Here is a 17,962-nt window from a genome sequence, read left to right on the forward strand (position 1 = left end):
GTATCATTATTAGTAATAGACCTAGCCATCCTAACGTTATATTTCTATATACAAAAATAGATCCACAGAACTCTACGTGAAGAGGTGGCTGAGGGAAGGCAACGGATGAGCCCTGGGTGGCAAGACTTGGAGGAAGCCAAGGGACATGTTGCATATATTTCTCCAGGGGATCCGTTTGCTTCCCCTCTGCTCTCACACCCTTTGGAGGAGGGACCAGCAGTTAGAGCTGATCACTGGGACATCCTCCCAGCTCCAGCTCCCCTGGCCAATGGGCTGGTGACAGCAGGGTCACTCCCGGCAGCTGGCAAGCAGAGATGGGGCTTGGATCAGCCTTGGAGTCCAGGACCAGGAGGAGCTCCCTGTAACTGCAGCAACGGGTTGGGCTTCTTATCCTCACAGCAAGCAAAGCACGAAGCACTGACCCTGAGTCAGGTTTCCTCCTGGTCTGCAGATGGCCCAGTCCCAGGACTTGGTTCAGACCCATCTCCGGTTTGCCACAGGAACACCCTCAGCAATGCCTCCAGGGTTTGCCCACCAGCATCACACTGGTGTTGGTTTTGGTGTGACACTGTGCAGCAAGGAAAGCGAGGGGAGGACTAAAAGGCAACTTCAGGGAGGGAAAGTCAGGCTCCCATCTTCCAGGCCTCCTTTTTGCCCTCTGCTTCCCTCCAGCCCAAAGCAGGAGGTGCAGGAGTCCCCCCCCAGGGTGGGTGCTCTCCAATGGGGCTGGCAGCGCAAGCACAGGGTGCATATTTGTGTCTGTGATCTTCATTTAAAGTGAATTCAGTGCTGGTGGAAGGTACCAGATGGGGGCTCTTGGTGTCTGTGGCATTGATGGAGCCGGGCAGCAGCTCCCATCCCCCCGGGGTTTGCACCGTGGAGGCAGCCCTTCAAGGCATTGAGAAATGAATTTCAGTTTCAACCCAGCTGCTTGTTCTCCACCAAATCCCAGAGGGGACCTTTCCCTTGCTGCAGTCGGGCAGAAGCGAGTGGGCTGGCCTGCCTCCTATAGCTCCTTCCCCTGCCAGAAGGTTTCTAAAGCTTCCCACACCTTCCCTTCCTCTTTGAGACAGAAAAATACGATGCCACCTCATTTTGAAGCTAGCTTCCTTCTCCCAGAGGCTTCCAAGCCCAGATGGAAGTTGCTGCCATTGACGGAACCCTGCCTCACCCCAGCCCTTGGGGAAAGCAGATCTATAGCCACGTGAGAGCAAAGAGGCCACCCAAAGAAAGTGCTGGAGAAGGAGAAAGACAGAGAAGGGGAGGTCTGGCTCCTGGAGGGCTCTTGCACAGGTGATGCATTGACCTGACTTGTCCCCCCATCAGGAAGGACCTCACCATGGGGCAGTGGCAGCTCTGAAAACCCTCCCAGAGCAGAGTCCTGAGGACACACTCCCAAACACCCTTGGTCTTCCTCCTCTTTTCCTTTCCTGGTCCCTCACCTGCATGTGCAAAACCGCCACTGCTCCCCAGCGGGTGCCAGCTCCCCCAGGCACTCCTCTGTGGGACCCCCAGCTCACCAGTCTTATTCCCAAGGGGTTATGGTGGTAGGGGAGAAGCGCTGCAGAACGGACGGGTGCTGGAAGAGGAGGGGGATGGCAAGGAGAGGAGGAGGATGAGGAGGAAGAGGAATAAAGCCTGCTTCTCCTCCCCGGGAGGGTCATACCAGCTTATCCAGCGTCTTGGGGAAAGGTGTGCTGCTGGAGGAAGAGATCTTCCTGCAGACTGTGTTAGTGTGGCTCTGGCAGCGGCAGCCGGGGCGTTTCAGGCCATCATAACCCCGCTGGCAAAGTTTGAGGCACCCCAGGGTAGGAAAGTAGCAGCAGAGGCAGGGCATGAGGATGGAGAGGAAGCTCATGGCAGCCCAGCGGGCGCAGCAGGACCCCGGCCCGCAGGAGCAGGGGTCATCAGCGCAGGTGTCCTCGTCGTCAGTGGAGCAGTGGTAGAAGAGACCCTTGACGCAGCAGAGGCAAGTCCCGTAGTCGAGGAGGCTCTCCGGGGAGCAGAGGCAGCGCTGGTTGCAGAGCCAGCAGGAGGGCAGGCTGCGAGCGGCTGTGCAGCGCCCGCACTTGCAGCGCCCGCACTCCTCGCAGAGGAAGAGGTGCCCAGGATGCAGGGGCGGCTTCTCCACCACCCCCTTCAGCGGAGACTCCTCCGCTTTCAGCTCGCCGGCCCGCGGCTGCGTCCGGATCAGGGAGTGCCCGGAGTGGGAAGGGGTGAGGCTGCTCAGGAGACGCTGGTCGGAGGCCGTGGTGCTTTGGGAGACAGAGCTGGCTGTGCTGGAGTGGCTCATGTGCTGTTGCAAGGGTGGTATCTGGTGCTGTTGGCTGTGGCTGCGGTGCAGGTCCTGGAAGGTGGAAGACACCAGGCGGTCCTGGGACCACTCTTGCTTGTGCGGAAGCTGGGACAGGGATGGGTTGGAGCGGGCTTGCTGGAAGCACACAGCCGGTCTCTCCACGTAGTTGTTGCTGGCACGGATGGAGCGGATTTGGTCGATGGACAGGACCTGCTGGAAGTCCTCCACGGGTGGGTCCATTGTCTCGTCACAGCTGAGCTCAGCCACACTGGAAGAGAGCTGCATTTCCAGGAGTGAGGAGACCCTGTGGCATCAGGGCACATCTACAGATCCTAAAGGATGGGGCAGGAAGACAGAAAACATTTGTGTTATATTCTATAACATCCATCCGCGTAAAGCAGGAAGCAAAGGACGGCTGGAGAACTCCTAATGAAGTTATTTCCAACAGTCAGACTACAAGTACTTCTGTGCCTGGGGACACAGGCTGGACACAGCCAAAATCTGTCCCTTGACCCAGGCGGTCGCAGCATCTCCTCAGGCTCCTCATGTCCTTCCAGAGGATTTCCCACCCCTTGCCAGCACTGATGGACCACATCCATCCTTCCTCTCCTTCCCAGGGGAAATGCCAGCCCTCTCTGGAGGAGGAAAACTTGAAGCTGTGACTTATCCAGAGCCAGTGACAGAATTGGGAACAGCATCTCCTCCCGAGCAGGAGATTCTTTTGGGGTTTCCCAGTGCACCCAGAGCAGCCTCCCAGTGCTGTAACATGGACATAGGGTTGGAGGGGTGCTGGACACTAATTTCAGGCAGTATCGGCAACAAATTGCAACTGACACATGTTGGGAAAGAGACAAGCCAACCCCACAGCTCCCACTGCAGCATCCTGCTTTCCCATGCATGCCCAGGAGCTGTCACCCCCTCAGGAACCCCGGAGAGGGCAGGGTTTGGTTTCTCCTTCACCCCAGCACAAGCAGAGGGGAAGCAGGGAAAGCAGCGCTGTCAGCAGGCAAGCCCCAGCCTGCTCCCTGCCCCGAGGCTGCCGTGTGTCTGCTGCTGTGCTCAGGAAACGGTACTTCCTGAGTCTGCAGCACCGGCAGGCGCCTGCTTTATTCCAGAGGGAAGGTCCGGACTCCCGGAGGGCAGTGGGGCTGGGGCAGAGAGTACCCCCGTGTCCTACAACTCCCCCCACAGCAGGTTTGACCTGATGGCATCGGGCCCATCACCAAAGCTGGGCTGCCACCATACCTCTCCGCTGGCGTCTGGTGAAGCCTCAGTGGGGCTGAGTGAGGAGAGGGGCGGAAGGGCTCTCAGTGGAGCCACCTCTCTCCCCTTAGGATGGATGGAGGGAGAAGCTTGTGCTGCCCACAAAACAAGGCAAGCAGAGCACACGGAGGATGGAGCCATTCTGCATTCCAGACCAACCCCCCAGCACTTCCAGCCCAGATCTCAGGGTCGGATCCCTGCTCTCCGGGCACAGTTTCCCCAGGACAAAGCCATTCTCCTCTGGCAGATCAGACAAGTGATCCCTCAGTAACAGACACCTTTTGGTGCCAGGGCCTGCAGGAAGACGGTTTCCCTGAGGAAGCTCCCCACGGTCAGGCAGTGCTGGAGCCTTTCAAGTAGGTGAGGGGCCACAGGTAGAATCTGCTCATGCAGCAGAGAAAGGCAGAGGGAAGATTGATTTTCATTAGCCAGGCTGACCTTGAGAAGCAGGCAAAAGCAAAGGCAACTTACTTTGACTGTTCAAGCAAGATCTCATCTCTCCCATTTCCCTCCCAGGAAAGAAAAAGCGATGGATCTGCTGAGATTTGGGGTTTTCCTGTGCCTGAAGCCCACCTGTGCCCCTCCCTTTGTGATTCAAGTGAGATGTTCACGCCATCCAAGGAGAGGCAGGCAGGCAGGGAATTAGTAGGTCTCCTGGGACACCCACAATAGGTTTGGATGCTGATTTCTTTACCACTAATACCAAGGTGAATTGGGAGGGCAGAGCTGACCCAGGTTGTGAGCACACTGACAGGATGGGAATGGGCCATGAAGGAAAAACACCCTCCTGTGAGTTGCTGCCTGCTGCCACTGAGCTCCTCACCTGGTCGTACTAAAGCACAGGCTGGTGACCTGAAGTCCCCTGGATCCCTGAAGGGATATGACCCATCTTCATCTGTAGCTAGGACTACACAGGGGAGAGCGGAGAACAGCCTCCAAGGGTTCCCAGGTCCCTCATGACCCAGATCCCACCTCAGGGTGGGATCGTGTGGAGGAAGATGCTGATTCCACCCACAGAGGAGCTGCTCACAGCTGGGTGTCCGTCCCCTCTAACTTGTGCAATGAGATTTGGCAGCACTTGGGTATTAGGGCTCGGGCAGCAAGGCCCCATGAGGCTTCCACGTTAGGTTTGAACCAAAGTGTGACCCAAGGGACAAGACTGAGGGTCCTGAGATAAAGAGCAGCTCAAGGGCAGACCCACCACAGCCACCCCCAGCCCTCTATGCAAGACCTGGAGCTCAGGAGACATGAGGACACCCATGAGATGGGCTTAGGCAGAAGGAAGTGCACAGGGGACACTGTGGGGAGAAACAGAGCCTGGGAACAGCAGGCAGACAGAGCTGGCAGTTGGGCCACGCGGTGTCTGCCAACCCTGACACTTAGGATCTGGGCTTGGACGGGTCCTGGGCAAGACAGGTCCTGGTAGGACCCCCAGCACAGAACCAGGGCTCAAATGCTCCTAGACCTCCAATTTCCAGGTGCAAGGTTTGGACATGGACCCAGATTTGCTGGCGCAGGGAGGCAAAAGCCCCCCTGGGACCCAAGGGGACATGAACCAGAGGATCTGTGGGTCCTCCAGTCCAGTGGAATGGAGGGAAGACAGACTGAACACCAGAGCTGGGACCCCACTGCTGCCCTCAACCCCGGGGAGCCCAGTGGCCCCCACTCGCTCCTTGCTCCAACCAGTCCATACCCCAGTTCCCAGTGGGAAGACCACCCCCGGGACACTGATGCACGTCCCGCTGCCTCTTTGCCATCTGAGGGGGCTGGGGCAGCGTAGGGGGGGGAACTCTGCCATGTGAGGGGGCTCCTCCTCCTCACACCCTGCCTGCCAGGGTCTTGCCAGCCCGGAAATCGGGTGAGCTTTATGGCCGCTGCAGCCAGCACAAGTTCGTGTGACAGTGGCCAGAGCAGAGATCGTAAAAGCAAATGATTTACAGGCTGGGGTGGCTGCGAGCCGGGGACGAGGGGCACAGGGCGCCCAGGTGGGAGGAAAGGAAAGGGATTTTTCCCTCCGGAGGGACTGCCAGGACCATCCCAGCGCTGCGGGAGCAGCGGGGTGGTGGCAGGAGGATGATGCCCCAGCCCCGGTTTGCAGCAGCCCACGCGTGGGTCGTATCCGGCGGCAACCCCCGCGCCCAGCCCCTCCGTATGCGGGCCCCACAGCCCCCTCGAGCAGCTCCGCACAGCACAGCCCCGCACAGCGCAGCCCACCTCTCCAAGGAGTCGGACCCGCAGCCCCCAGCAGCCCCTCCTTTCACGCAGCCCCCGCGGTCCCCGGACCCCCGTCTGCGCAGTGCCTGCACCCCACTCGCGCTCGGGACGCCCCAGCCCCGCTGCCCGCTCGACCCACGCGTGACTCCGACCCACGCTCGCTGCCAGCCCCAGCACGGACACCCCACTCGTGCCCCGTGCCCCCACCTGCACCTCACCCCCACAGCCCCACTCGTGTCCGCTCCAGCGCCCACCGCAGGCCGCCCGTGCCCAGCCCCACGCGTGTCCGCGCGGGTGAGCTCACCCCGCTGCCGCCGCCGGGGCCGCCGCCGGTCTGTGCGCCCGCGGAGCGCCGAGCGCTGCCGGGGCAGCCACGGGGCTGCTCAGGGCTGGGGGCTCGGGGCCCCTCCGCTGCGCCGAGCTCAGCTCCACGGGCACCGGGATCGGGGCCGGCAGAGCCCGGACGGGCGGCTCTGGCTCGTCCCCAGCGCCGGCTGCGAACGGGGGAGCGCGGAGGACGGGACGGAGGGAGGGATCCACATCTCTCCTCGCTCCGCCGCTGCCTTCCCGGAGCTGGAGCTCTTAGCGCTTACCTAAGTGGCGTCATCCCGCTGGAATGGCACCGGCCCATTAGCAGTCCCACAGAGCCCCGGCATCCGCTCCCCAGATAATGGCTGAGCGGAGCCGGGAACAGCGCGGAGCCTGCAGGCACTATTTAAACATTTCCGTCTGCCTCGGGCTCCGCTTCCCCCCACCCCGGACCCGCCGCCCCCTGGCCCCTGGGGACACCCGTGGGACCAGCGCTGGCTCAGGAGGCTTCGTGGGCATTGAAGCTTGGTCCAGCCCGATGGGGTGGACAGGGGTGTGGGGAGCAGGTTGGGTGCCCAGGGTCAGCATCTGCTGTTGGGCACTGTCACCTTGAGGGATCATTTGATCCGCACATGGGTGGGGAACGGGCGCAGCCACCATCACCCCTCACCCTTCCCGGGCATCTCAAGAGGCATCAAGTGGGAGCTCAGACGTTGCCCACCCCCCATGCGACCAGACAGCCTGACTTACACCAGAACCACCTCCTCTGATAGAAGCTGAGGTGGAAAAGGGGCTGTTCTGCACTGAGACCCACAGAACCATCCCACGCGCATCCCATTCTCCCAGAAACAAACTCCCTGGACTCAAGGTCCAAACTGGACCTGGATATTCTGTCCCAGACATCTCGCTGTGCTGCTGCGCACTCCCACCTTCCACTGCTTTCTCTCTTCTCTAAGGCAACAACTGCTGCTTGGGAGCACCAGGGATCCTTGTGACCTCCCTCAGCCCCATCCATAAATAAATGGGACCTGGTCTGACGATCCCAAAGACTCAAGGCCCCTCCTTGATGACAATGTACATTGGCATGGACTCCACTCGAGCTCCCACCCTCACTTCTGGCATCATTTCCAGGTTGGTCACCCATCCTTTCTGGCAGCATTCACTGGGTGAGCAAAGCAATGTTACCAGCTCAGGACAGGTTCAGAACCTGCCTTGAGAAGCAAAGCTGAAAGCATCCAAGCCCTCACCCACCCCAGCAAATCCCCCCAGCACAGGACCCGGCTCCTCAGGGCCCGGCCATCCCTTGTCAATGTTGGTTGCCGACGGGCAGCACAGGGGCTGGGTACATGAGGGCAGGGAAGGGATGAGGAGCCTGAACAAGGTTGACAAAACCAGTTCTGCCACTTTTTGCTTCACCGGATGGGTACAAACCAGGATGATCCCACTGGGCTCAGCAGCTCCCTCCCAGCCGGTGCCAGCAGAAGCACTGGAGTCATGTCCAGCAGGGGCCAGCGACTCGGCTCTCCTGCACGGTGCCCAGTGGAGCCCTTCCAGGCTCATCTTTTAGGCATTTCTGGGCTGGGCAGCTCTCCATCTCCCTTGGATCCCACCAGAGATGCTCCTCCAGGAGTTTCTCCAAGAGGAATGCATCCCTGACGGCATGCCTCAGCTACAGCCCAGAGCCTTCATGCCGCATCTCTGTGCTCCCACGAACCCCTCCTCTTCTCCCCATCACTTTCAGCTTCATCTTTAAAGATGCAGAAAGGAGCCGAGTTGCCCAATTCCCAGCGGCTGCCAGCTGGCTACGAGCACCTGACTCCCCAAACCATGTGTGACGTCCTCCCTTTATCCCAGCCCAATTCCCAGCCCAAATCCATCACTCCCACCTTGAGGTGCCGGTGATTCAGGCTTCCCTCGGCGGGCTCACAGCATCCCCAGCGCAGCCTGCGTCGTGCTCAGCCGGCGCTGCTTTATTCCTCACCCGCTGCCGAGGGAGGGCCAGAAAGGCATGAATGCAGAGATAGAGACAAGTGGGAGGGTGGGAAGCAGAGGGAGAATAGCAGCCTCCTGGTGAGTTATTGACCGCAGCATCCCTGAGGAGGAGGGCTGGAAACCTGAATGCATTTGCAAAGCAGAAAAGTTCAGAGACGCTCCCAAAGGAAGGGTCTGGGATGAAGCCTCCAGCCAGTGTTTGGAGGGTTTGGGGCTGTTGGAAGAGGGATGTGGTGTCCTGCACAGCTGTATATGTTGAAGGGAGGTGTGAGGCTACATGAGATTCCCAATAACCTCTCCCTGCAGGAGTGATCATCCAGCCCTAAGCAGGGATTTAATATCCTTCCGCAGCTCTAGGACACCTCCAGGCATCCATCCTGCCTCTGCCCCTTCCCAGCCACTTCCACCTGAGCCAGCTCCTCTGGACTGGCCTTCTGAACCTGTTCCACTCCTCTTCCCAGCGTGAATCCACTTCTTAACCCCTCAAGCACCCCTGGGGTCCTGTCCAGAGCAGCTCCCAGGAGTCCCACCCTGCCCTTACTTTAGGGGCTGTCAGCACATCTTCTGCCTGGGGCTGCTGATAGCACTGAGATAGAGGCACTGAGGGCAGAGCATCCTGGTGTTCCCAGCTCCTGTTGCAGGTCTCCCATCTGCCGGTTGCAGATCTCTGCCTTGGGGAACCCTCATCCCTGGCAATCCCCACCAGTTCCTCCCTGCCCTGCTCCTGCACATCCCCAACACTGCAGAAACCATCTGGGGTGTCACCACCTTCCTTCCCCTCCTCAGCACGTGTTTCTCGAGATACACACACACATTCACAAACGCAAAAGAGATCACTCTGGAGCCTGGAGAACTTGTTGCTTTTTTAAGCAACCAGGAGAGCTCAGCATTGTTTTCCAGCCCTCTCCAAGCCTGAGCACCCCTGATCCCCCAGTGAACCACTGCGGATGGGGAGGAGAATATCCCAGCGTGAGGCTGGAGATATCTGCTCCTTTCGATGCTATTTGACAACCTGGGGCACTGGGTAGAGGGAGCATTCACCTTCAGTTAAAGATGATGCAGGCAGGGGAGAGAGAAAAGGGGAGGATAAAGAGAACATTGTGATTCCCCTGGTTCAATCAGTGAGAAGCAATGAGGTGCTAGTGCTCTCTAATTTTGAGATTCACACATTTGAGGGCCAGAGGGGACCATGATGCTCATCTGGCCTGACAGTCTGTATTATGTAAAAGCCACTTGAAGCCAGACAGTGCCACCAGCAACAGCAAGCACTGGGGAACTTATACTGTGATTCTCCCAAGGTAGAGGGATGTGTGAATCCCAGCACATCCCAGGTACAAAGGAGGCCAGGTACATCCACCCAAGCAAGTTCCAGCTGCACACGCAACAGCACTGGGGGAAAAAAAATTCTGTACCAGGCAATTCCTCTGGGCAGCAAAGAGGGGTAAGCAAGCATGGAGGAAAAAAAGTCACCCCTTCCTTGTGTTTTCCTTTTGAACCTTGCCTGGAAAGGGGATCCCAGCCCCGGGGTGCCTCTTGGCTGCTTTGGTGTAGAGCACCATAGCCTGCAGCCGTGCAGCCTTTCAGGATGGGAGCTGAGCCCAGCCCTGAGCCAGATCCTGAGTTCCTCGCTCAGCCTGCAGCACCGTGGAGGTGTAGTCATTGACTGCACTGTGAGTTGTTTCTCTGAAGATGGAGCCAGGCAGCATAAAACATCAATAAAGAGCTCAGGATGCATCCCTTTAATGAGCTGAGATTGTAACACGCTGACGGAGCTTGCCAGAAGCTGCCCATTCTGTCAGGAGGAGGAGATCCTGCTGGAGAAGTGTTAAGTGGGTCCTGCTGACTCATTGATGCAGATGGCTCCGTCCCTACGCGAGCCAGGAGGGGGAGAGCATCCAGCGCAGGGGCTGAGCTGCTGCCCCGGCATGACAACACGATGGACGGGGCACATCAAACCGGGTTTCACTCCGTTCTCCGTGTCCCATTGAGTACAGTGAGCACCAGACAGTGGGCAAAGCTGAGGTGCACCCACAGGCTCCCTGTGCTCCCATGGCAGCTCTTCTTTGACAAAACACATTTATCCCTGCAAGATGCCCTCCCCAAACCCACATCAATGTCCCAGCAGAGGAACCAGAGCAAAGGGGTGACTCAAGCAGCAAATGTGGCTCCAAACACGAGGTGGAGACCTCAGCCCTGAGCTCGTGGGGAACCAGAGCAGGGAGATAAAGCTGGATGGGGCACTGGGGGCCTGCCATTAATGTGTTTCATAGAACTACAGGCTGGGTTGGGTTGAAGGGATCTTACAGCTCATCCAGTTCCAACCCCCTGCCACGGGCAGGGACACCTTCCACTAGAGCAAGTTGCTCGAGGCCCCATCCAGCCTGGCCTTGAACAGGCAGACAGCTCTGGTGATGGATCCACCACAGCCATCCAGCTGCCTGGAGTCCTTCCTTCGGGAGGCAGAGGGCACAGAGCTGAAAGTTTCTCGTTCCCATTAGGAGCATGCTGCCTTTGCTGAGCCAAAGCCTGAGGTCTGCCCAGGGTGCCATGGGTAGGGATGTGTATTTCCCCACACAAACCCCACTGCAGCACCCACCATGGAACCAAGTACCAAAGAGTTTGCACCCTCTGGACCCTGAGCATTCCCAGAAAGCCCATGGAGCACCTGTCCCTCTTGCGAGGCCTGACCCTAAGTCCACAGGACACAAGCTTTTCATCCAACCTTTGTAGAGCACCTCCGATCCCCAGCACGATGAGATGGGATGCTCCCACCACTCTCTTCTGTCCCCAAACCCTCAGAACCATCTCTCTCCCTGGCTTCCATAGTCCATGGTCCCTGGGATGCTTCTGCACCACCCCGATCTTCACTGGGAGCAGTCACCAACTGCTGGTCCAGGTCTTCCTTGGGCTTCACAGAGAGGTCCCAGTCTGAGCTCTACCACATGCGTTCTGCTCAGCTCCTCACAGTCCAGCTAGTCCGTGCCCCAGCAACAAATGTACCTGACTCGAGCATCCTCCCTTGCCTTGGGTACCACCTTCCCGCCCCCACCGAGCCCTCTCATGTGCACTGAGCATCACCCATTCCCTGGGGATGGAGGTGGCGGATGGGGAGGGGTCAGCTCCCCCCGTGGGCACTTTGGGTTCCCGTTTCAATGTCACTTTAACTGGAGCGGGCGTGCAGGGATGAAAGGCTCCATATTAAATTGCCAATCTGATCACATGCTGCCGGGATGTGGCCGTAGCTAAGCAGCACCACCCCCACAGCCGCTTTTTTGGCTGGTGACTCCTCTGCTCAGTGTAAGGCAGAGCCACGAAAAATGGGAGAAACCAGGGGGGAGGAAGGGGAAGAAATGAAATAAATAAAGCCTAAGGTGAGTCCTTGTGAATGTCAGGAGCTCCTCGGTGTGACAGTGATCCTCCCCCTCCAAACTCACTCCGGGTGAGAGCCAGAGAGAGGGTTTCATTAGGATCTGGTAGCAGGCTATTTTCAGAGCTGACATCCTACCCACGGCTAAAAATAGCTGGTCCCCTCCACGCAAACCAGGGTTTCTTCTGTTAAACTTTAATAAACCCCAGCAAGGCTCAGACCTTACTTTCGCCCCACACTTTGCTCCCTGACTTCCTCCATCCCTTTCCATCCTCCCTTGATTCCCCACTTCACCATCCCTCATTTCCCAGCCTGCAGGGGCCAGAGCAGATGTCACCATGGCAGGGATGCGGGAGTAGAGGGACAAGGTCCCCTCTGAGCCAAGCACAACATCAGAGAGTCCCAGCCTGGTTTGTGTTGGAAGGGACCTTAAATCTCCTCCACTTCCAACCCCTGCGATGGGCAGGGACACCTTCCACTGGAGCAGCTTGCTCCAAGCCCCTGTGTCCAACCTGGCCTTGGACACTGCCAGGGATGGGGCAGCCACAGCTTCTCTGGGCACCCTGTGCCAGCGCCTCAGCACCCTCACAGGGAAGAGCTTCTGCCTAAGAGCTCATCTCAGTCTCCCCTCTGGCACCTGACCCTGCACACAGCTCCAGGGGCTTAGGGTGACCAAGCAAAGAGCAAGAGCTTGAGGCCCCCGAGCTGCTGCCAGCACAGGCAGGGAGACTCCAGCATCCCCCTGGAGCCCAGCCCCTTCCTGGCTGCTCCTTGGGGTGCCCCCAAAGGAGGGAGCAATCACCCACAGCACCCCAGAAAGGGTGAGGGGCAGAGCACAGTCCCCTGCACAGTCCCGGGCATCACTAAAGGCTTTGGTACTCCAGCTTCGGGGGGTGGTGTTCAGCACGAAGCTGTCCCATCTGCAGATGCCCTCAGCACTTGAGAGACAACACACATTTACCTCCATCTCGTGCTCCTCCTGACTCCAGCCCAGTCGGAATAACCAGCCTCTGCAGAGCCCTGCCGCATTCTGTGCATGCACCCTCCACGTCCCAATCCCAAATCTTCCCTTTTCTGGTGCCAGCACAGCTGAGTCCCAGCAGAGGCTGCAGCCAGTCTGAGCTCGGCTGCTCTTAGAATGGAGCCGAGGTCCAACCATAGATCCCTTCCCGGCTCATCCCAGCTCCCAGGACAGTCGGGAATGGAGCATCTGGGAGCACCCCCTGCACTGCACCCCTGCGGGGCACAGCCCGGCCCACCACGGGGACACGCAGGGTGATGGGGACCGGTCTCACCGGCTCAGCCCAGTGCCCACCAGCACCACGGGCTCCGTCTGCCTTCCCCTCGGCCCCGCGCCGGCCCTTCGGAGGCGCTGGCCGGCAGCCAGGCAGCCATTTCCTGGTAATCTAATAGCTGCAGCAGATGAACTGGAAATGCATTTCCTGCCACCCTGCTCTAAAGTTGTTATTAATGTAAGGGGAGAAGCAACGCTGGCTCATGGGGACCGCAGCGGTGCCTCGCTCGGGCTGCAGGGAGCTGGAGGTGGGATGGGGAAACTGAGGCACGGGCAAGGGAAGTGCCTCATCTGGAACAGCAGTTCCAAGGGGCTTTGCCTCGGGACAAAGAACCACCATGGGTGGCTTTGGGAAGGTGGGCTGCAGGGGATGGGGATGGGGATGGAGCAGGGTGAGAGGAGCCCTGGGAGATGGACACTGCAATGGGGACCTGACCCACGCTCCTGCCTGCCCTCCATATGGCACGTCATCCACCTCCTGCCTGGCTCTGTGGCCTGGGCTGACCCCTTCCCAGCTGGCAAAGGGATGGCCCTGTCAAAACCCCCCATTCAGGTGCTCTAGGGTAAGGAACAGCCTCAAGCAGGCAGAGGACAGTGACACTACTGCAGTGCCCAGGGGGGAGCAGGATGCTCCTCAGGGAGGAGCTGCGTCTGGAATACGCGTGTCCTCATGGCTCCATCTCAGCAGCAGTTCCTGTGTCCGCACACAATCCACAACCCTCAGGGGCTTGGCAAAGGACCCGCAGGGCTCAGCATCCCCCTACATCCCCTTCAGCACCCCACTTATTCTCAGCCCCAACATCCCACCCAGACCCTGCCACCAGCCCAGTGGGTGACATCCCTGCACTTGGGGCTGGAGCTGTCTGCACAAGCCTTTTCCCACTCAGAGCCTGCTCTCTGCATCAAGGCAGAGCCAAATTGGAGAAGCACACACAATGACCTCTTGTGGAATGTAGTATGAATATTTGATAGGGCTAATGTAATCATATCCAATCGATACAGGCAGGAATATCTCCCCTGCCCTGCGCTCTCCCTCTGCCCTGTCCCTTCCTCTCTCCCCCTCTCTCCCTCGTTCTTTCATTAATGCATTCTCCACTTTACATTATTTATTAACTTCCTTTTTTTTTATTTAGAAAAAACAAATTAAATAACAGTGGTTACGTGGAGCTCAGCCCCTCCTGCCCCAGCGCTTTGGGCCAGGCTAAAACTTCCCTGACCTTCTGTCACCTCCTTGTCTTCTTCAGCTGAGGCAGAGACTCTGCCCCACGGCTGCATCCCCCTGACACCCCTCACTGCCCCTAGCACATCCCACCTCCCCATTAGTGCTTGCTCTGCACGGCCACCCAGTGCATGGCACAGGAGACATGCCCAAAATGAAGCCCCCAAGGTGCAAGCGATGCCTCGGAGGTGGAGAGACTCCATGTCTGGTCCCAGCTCCAGCACAGCCAGAGGGTTTCCCCAGCCAGAGCCAGCAGGGTGGGGGGGTGATGCTCAGACTGGTGGTGAGCAGATGCTCTGCTGCAGGTCTCACAAACCCTCATCCATTCCTTGCTGTGGTCCCCTAAAAAAGCCGACAAGAAACCTGGAGAGGGGCTTTGGACATGGGCCTGTAGGGACAGGCCAAGGGGAATGGCTTTAACCTGCCAGAGGGGAGACTGAGATGAGCTCTTAGGCAGAAGCTCTTCCCTGTGAGGGTGCTGAGGCGCTGGCACAGGGTGCCCTGAGAAGCTGTGGCTGCCCCATCCCTGGCAGTGTTCAAGGCCAGGTTGGACACAGGGGCTTGGAGCAAGCTGCTCTAATGGGAGGTGTCCCTGCCTGTGGCAGGGGTTGGAACTGGATGAGCTTTAAGGTCCCTTCAACCCAAACCAGGCTGGGTTTCTGTGATTCCCAGAGTGGCCAGGTATGTCCCAGCAGTCCAGGGATGCTCCCCACAGATGCTGCTGGTCCATGCTGCCCTGCCAGGGTGGGCTGAGCTCAGGGGCTTACCTGGATGGGGACAACCCCAGTGTCTGCCTTTGTGCCAAGCATCCTGACCCCAACACCCCTCCAGGGTCACTCACTGGGACAAAGAGCGCCCAGGCTGCTGAGCCACATTCCTCTGCTCCAAGCAGGACCCAAGGGGCCACAGAAAGGCTGGGGCAGGGCCATGGCCATGCTGTGCTGCAGGCAGTGGGAAAGTCGGGTCGGAAGGGGAAAGGGGCTGTGCAGCAGCCAAAGCAGTGACCCTGGGGTGAAGGGTAATCCTGGGGCAGGGGGAAGCTGAGGGGAGACCCCAGGGATGCCCAAGGGGGATGGAGCTGGGGGCAGGCAGAGCTCCAGAATTCCTGCTCCATGAAGGAGCCATGGGGCACAGCTGGGGACATGAGACATGGGTCGCAGTGAGACTCCAACCCTCAGCTCAGACTCATGGAGTCACTGAGGTCCTGGGTTGAATGGGCCAGTCTCTGTGTGGCTCCCACCTGAATCATCCACCCCCTCCCACTCATCCCAGGGAGCCACTCTTCCCCTTGCCAGATTGCTGCCCTGGGCAGGAGGAGCATTCACTCAGCACAGGGGGGAGGCGTTGGCTGTGTCCAGGCTTGCCTGCCCCTGTCCCCATGGAGGGCAGGGGAAGGTGCAGCTGCTGCTCCATCCCTGCCCCAGCACAGGGTGTCTGTCCTTCCAGGGACACCCCACTCTCATTTTCCCGGGGGGGGAATGTGTGTGTGTGTGATATGAGTCTGGAGATTTTCTCATTCCCAGGAGTGGAGGGTGGGAGAGCAGGCTGGGACAGCCCCCGCTGCCCTACAGCAAATGAAGAAGCCAAGGGAAGGGCTTGTCTTGCCCACACTGGCCACCTCCTCCCTTCTTGGAGGACATCCTCAAGGACACATGGACACCAGCTGACTCAGTTTACCACTTCTGATGAGTGCAATGGTTTAACTTCAGTCTGCAGTGAATTGAGAAGGATCCTTTCTGCTTCCATGCTGTGGGACATGTGGAAGACCCCCCCAGGAATGGCCAGAGGACGAGGTGATCCAAGACCATGATCCAAAGCATGTTCATGGGGTGGCATCACGGAGCAGACTGGAGGGAGGGCGATGATCCAGCACCTCAATATTGGACATATTGGGCTGCTGCATGCAGGGTGCTGGGAAGGACCTGGCATCAAGCAGAGCCCGGGGACCCCCCCAATCACCCCTCCAGCACCCAACTCCACAGGGGGAGGCTGCCTGGATCATGGGAAAGCTGTGCCAAACACCCAGGGCTGGGAGAAGGGAGCCAGAGCTGGAGCCAACCAAGTGGGACTGTGAAAAGGCAGGAGACGTGCTGAGGGAAGGGCAGAGAGATCCTCCTCCTCGGCCACTTGTGCTCTTCTCACTGGACCCAGGTGCCCACAGGGGTGTTCCGCATCATTTGAGCGATTCACTGTCACTTCCCACGACACAGATGCTGGAACAGATGAGGGAATTTGCTGCAAACCAAAGGCCACTGGGAACAAGGGGCTGGCACAGGGTGCCCAGAGAAGCTGTGGCTGCCCCATCCCTGGCAGTGTCCAAGGCCAGGTTGGACACAGGGGCTTGGAGCAAGCTGCTCTAGTGGAAGGTGTCCCTGCCCGTGGCAGGGGTTGAAACTGGAGGAGCTTTAAGGGCCCTCCAACCCAATCCAGGCTGTGGCTCAATGCAGGTGTCCCACGAGCTGGAACAGGGGCAGATGCTGCCGCTCCGAGGGCAGCGTTGGAGCAGAGCAGTCGTGGCTCCAGGCTGGGCTCATGATGACGCAAGGGTGAGGGAAGCGGGCCCTGGCCTTTCCCAGGCTCTGCTGTGCTCCTGCTCCCACTCCCTGCCAGTGGATCTGCCACTGGAGGGTTACCAAGGGAGCAGAGGCCAGGACACAGCAAACAAACATCTGAGTCCGGGCTTGCTTCTTTCCTTCGAGTAACCAGAGACAAAAGAGGGGGAATTTAAAAAAAAATAATAAAAAGTGACAAGCATTTGCTTCCATGGGGAGGTGACGAATCCTTGGGAGTGGGAGCGTGGCCTCAGGGAAGAGGAACACCGGAGCAGGGAAGCCAACAATACAGCCAGCAGCACCATGGGCACCCGGCATAGGTCCCCAGCTTCAACAGCCCTTAGATCAAGCTCTGCACAGCCACAGCGAGGATCAGAGCCACTCCAGGATTTAGATCCTTTGGATTTTCCTCGGATCTTCACAGAATCCCAGCCTGGTTTGGGTTGGAAAGGACCTTAAAGCTCATCCAGATTCAACCCCCTGCCATGGGCAGGGACACCTCCCACTAGAGCAGCTTGCTCCAAGCCCGTGTCCAACCTGGCCTTGGACACTGCCAGGGATGGGGCAGCCACAGCTTCTCTGGGCACCCTGTGCCAGCGCCTCAGCACCCTCACAGGGAAGAGCTTCTGCCTCAGAGCTCATCTCAGTCTCCTCCAGCAGCACATCTCACCGTGCTGTCACCCAGGCCGGGTTGTGTGGAGCTGTGTTCTGGGTTGGCTGGTGCTGGATGGTGACATTCCCGTTGGGCCAAACCGGAGCAGCTCCTTCCCCCCCCCCCCAATTTAACACACGTTTTACCCCCAAAACCACACCCAGACACACACACACACACACACCCGCTGCTCCCGCGGCGATCCCGCGGTTCCTGGCACCTGCGGATTCCCTGTGGGAACATCTCCCAGTCTCTGCCCGCGCAGGAGCCGCATGGGGAGAGAACCCCGCGTGTATGGAGCGAGCGCCGCTCGGCCCCGCCACCGGCCCCGGCATCCTCCCGGGCAGCCGCTGCCGGGCACAGGCTGCTGCCGCTCCTCCAGCCGGGTGCGGACGGGACCCTGTCCCCAGCACCCCTCGGGCACGGGAGGAGCACTGAGCGGCCGCTGCTTGTTTAACCCCCCCGATCCCGGCTCTTCCCCAGCACACGGGCTCCTCCGTGCTGAGCCAGGCTGCGGGTGCGAGCAGAACGCGCCGGGCGCTGGGAGGCAAATGAGGGCTGTCTGCCACAGCCCCGAAAGCGGAGCACAGGCCATAAACCCTACTGAGCCCCACAGACCCCATCCCTGGCAGTGTTCAAGGCCAGGCTGGACACAGGGGCTTGGAGCAAGCTGCTCTAGTGGAAGGGGTCCCTGCCCGTGAGAGTGGTTGAGCTGGAGGAGCTGTAAAATCCCTTCAACCAGAACCAGTCGGGATTCTAGGACCATGCTCCACACCCCAAGGGGTGGCACCGCCGCTCTCGGGC

General features: G+C 59.1%; 1 protein-coding gene across 2 annotated transcripts; it reads right to left on the reverse strand.

The window, feature by feature from the left end:
• Positions 1-337: 337 nt before the first annotated feature.
• On the reverse strand, positions 338-8,111 carry SPRY3 (sprouty RTK signaling antagonist 3). Of its 2 annotated transcripts, none has more exons than XM_061445555.1 (2): positions 7,969-8,111; positions 338-2,628 (listed from the first exon to the last, which is right to left on the reverse strand). In XM_061445555.1, exon 2 carries the CDS (start codon positions 2,579-2,581, stop codon positions 1,661-1,663), a length of 921 nt encoding a protein of 306 aa, XP_061301539.1. In that variant the 5' UTR covers positions 2,582-2,628; positions 7,969-8,111; the 3' UTR covers positions 338-1,660. The 2 variants fall into 2 exon arrangements, with proteins under 2 accessions (XP_061301539.1, XP_061301538.1); XM_061445554.1 differs by lacking the exon at positions 7,969-8,111 and adding an exon at positions 6,367-6,781.
• Positions 8,112-17,962: the final 9,851 nt, after the last annotated feature.

The sequence above is a fragment of the Pezoporus flaviventris genome, unplaced genomic scaffold (assembly GCF_033815535.1).
Source record: "Pezoporus flaviventris isolate CSIRO_AGI_PZ_B2104156 unplaced genomic scaffold, CSIRO_AGI_Pfla_v1 ptg000005l, whole genome shotgun sequence".
NCBI classification, from domain to species: domain Eukaryota; kingdom Metazoa; phylum Chordata; class Aves; order Psittaciformes; family Psittacidae; genus Pezoporus; species Pezoporus flaviventris.

Bases quoted from the DNA above. Each gene is read 5' to 3' on its own strand.
- SPRY3 (XM_061445555.1), bottom strand. From the start codon at position 2,581: ATGCAGCTCTCTTCCAGTGTGGCTGAGCTCAGCTGTGACGAGACAATG.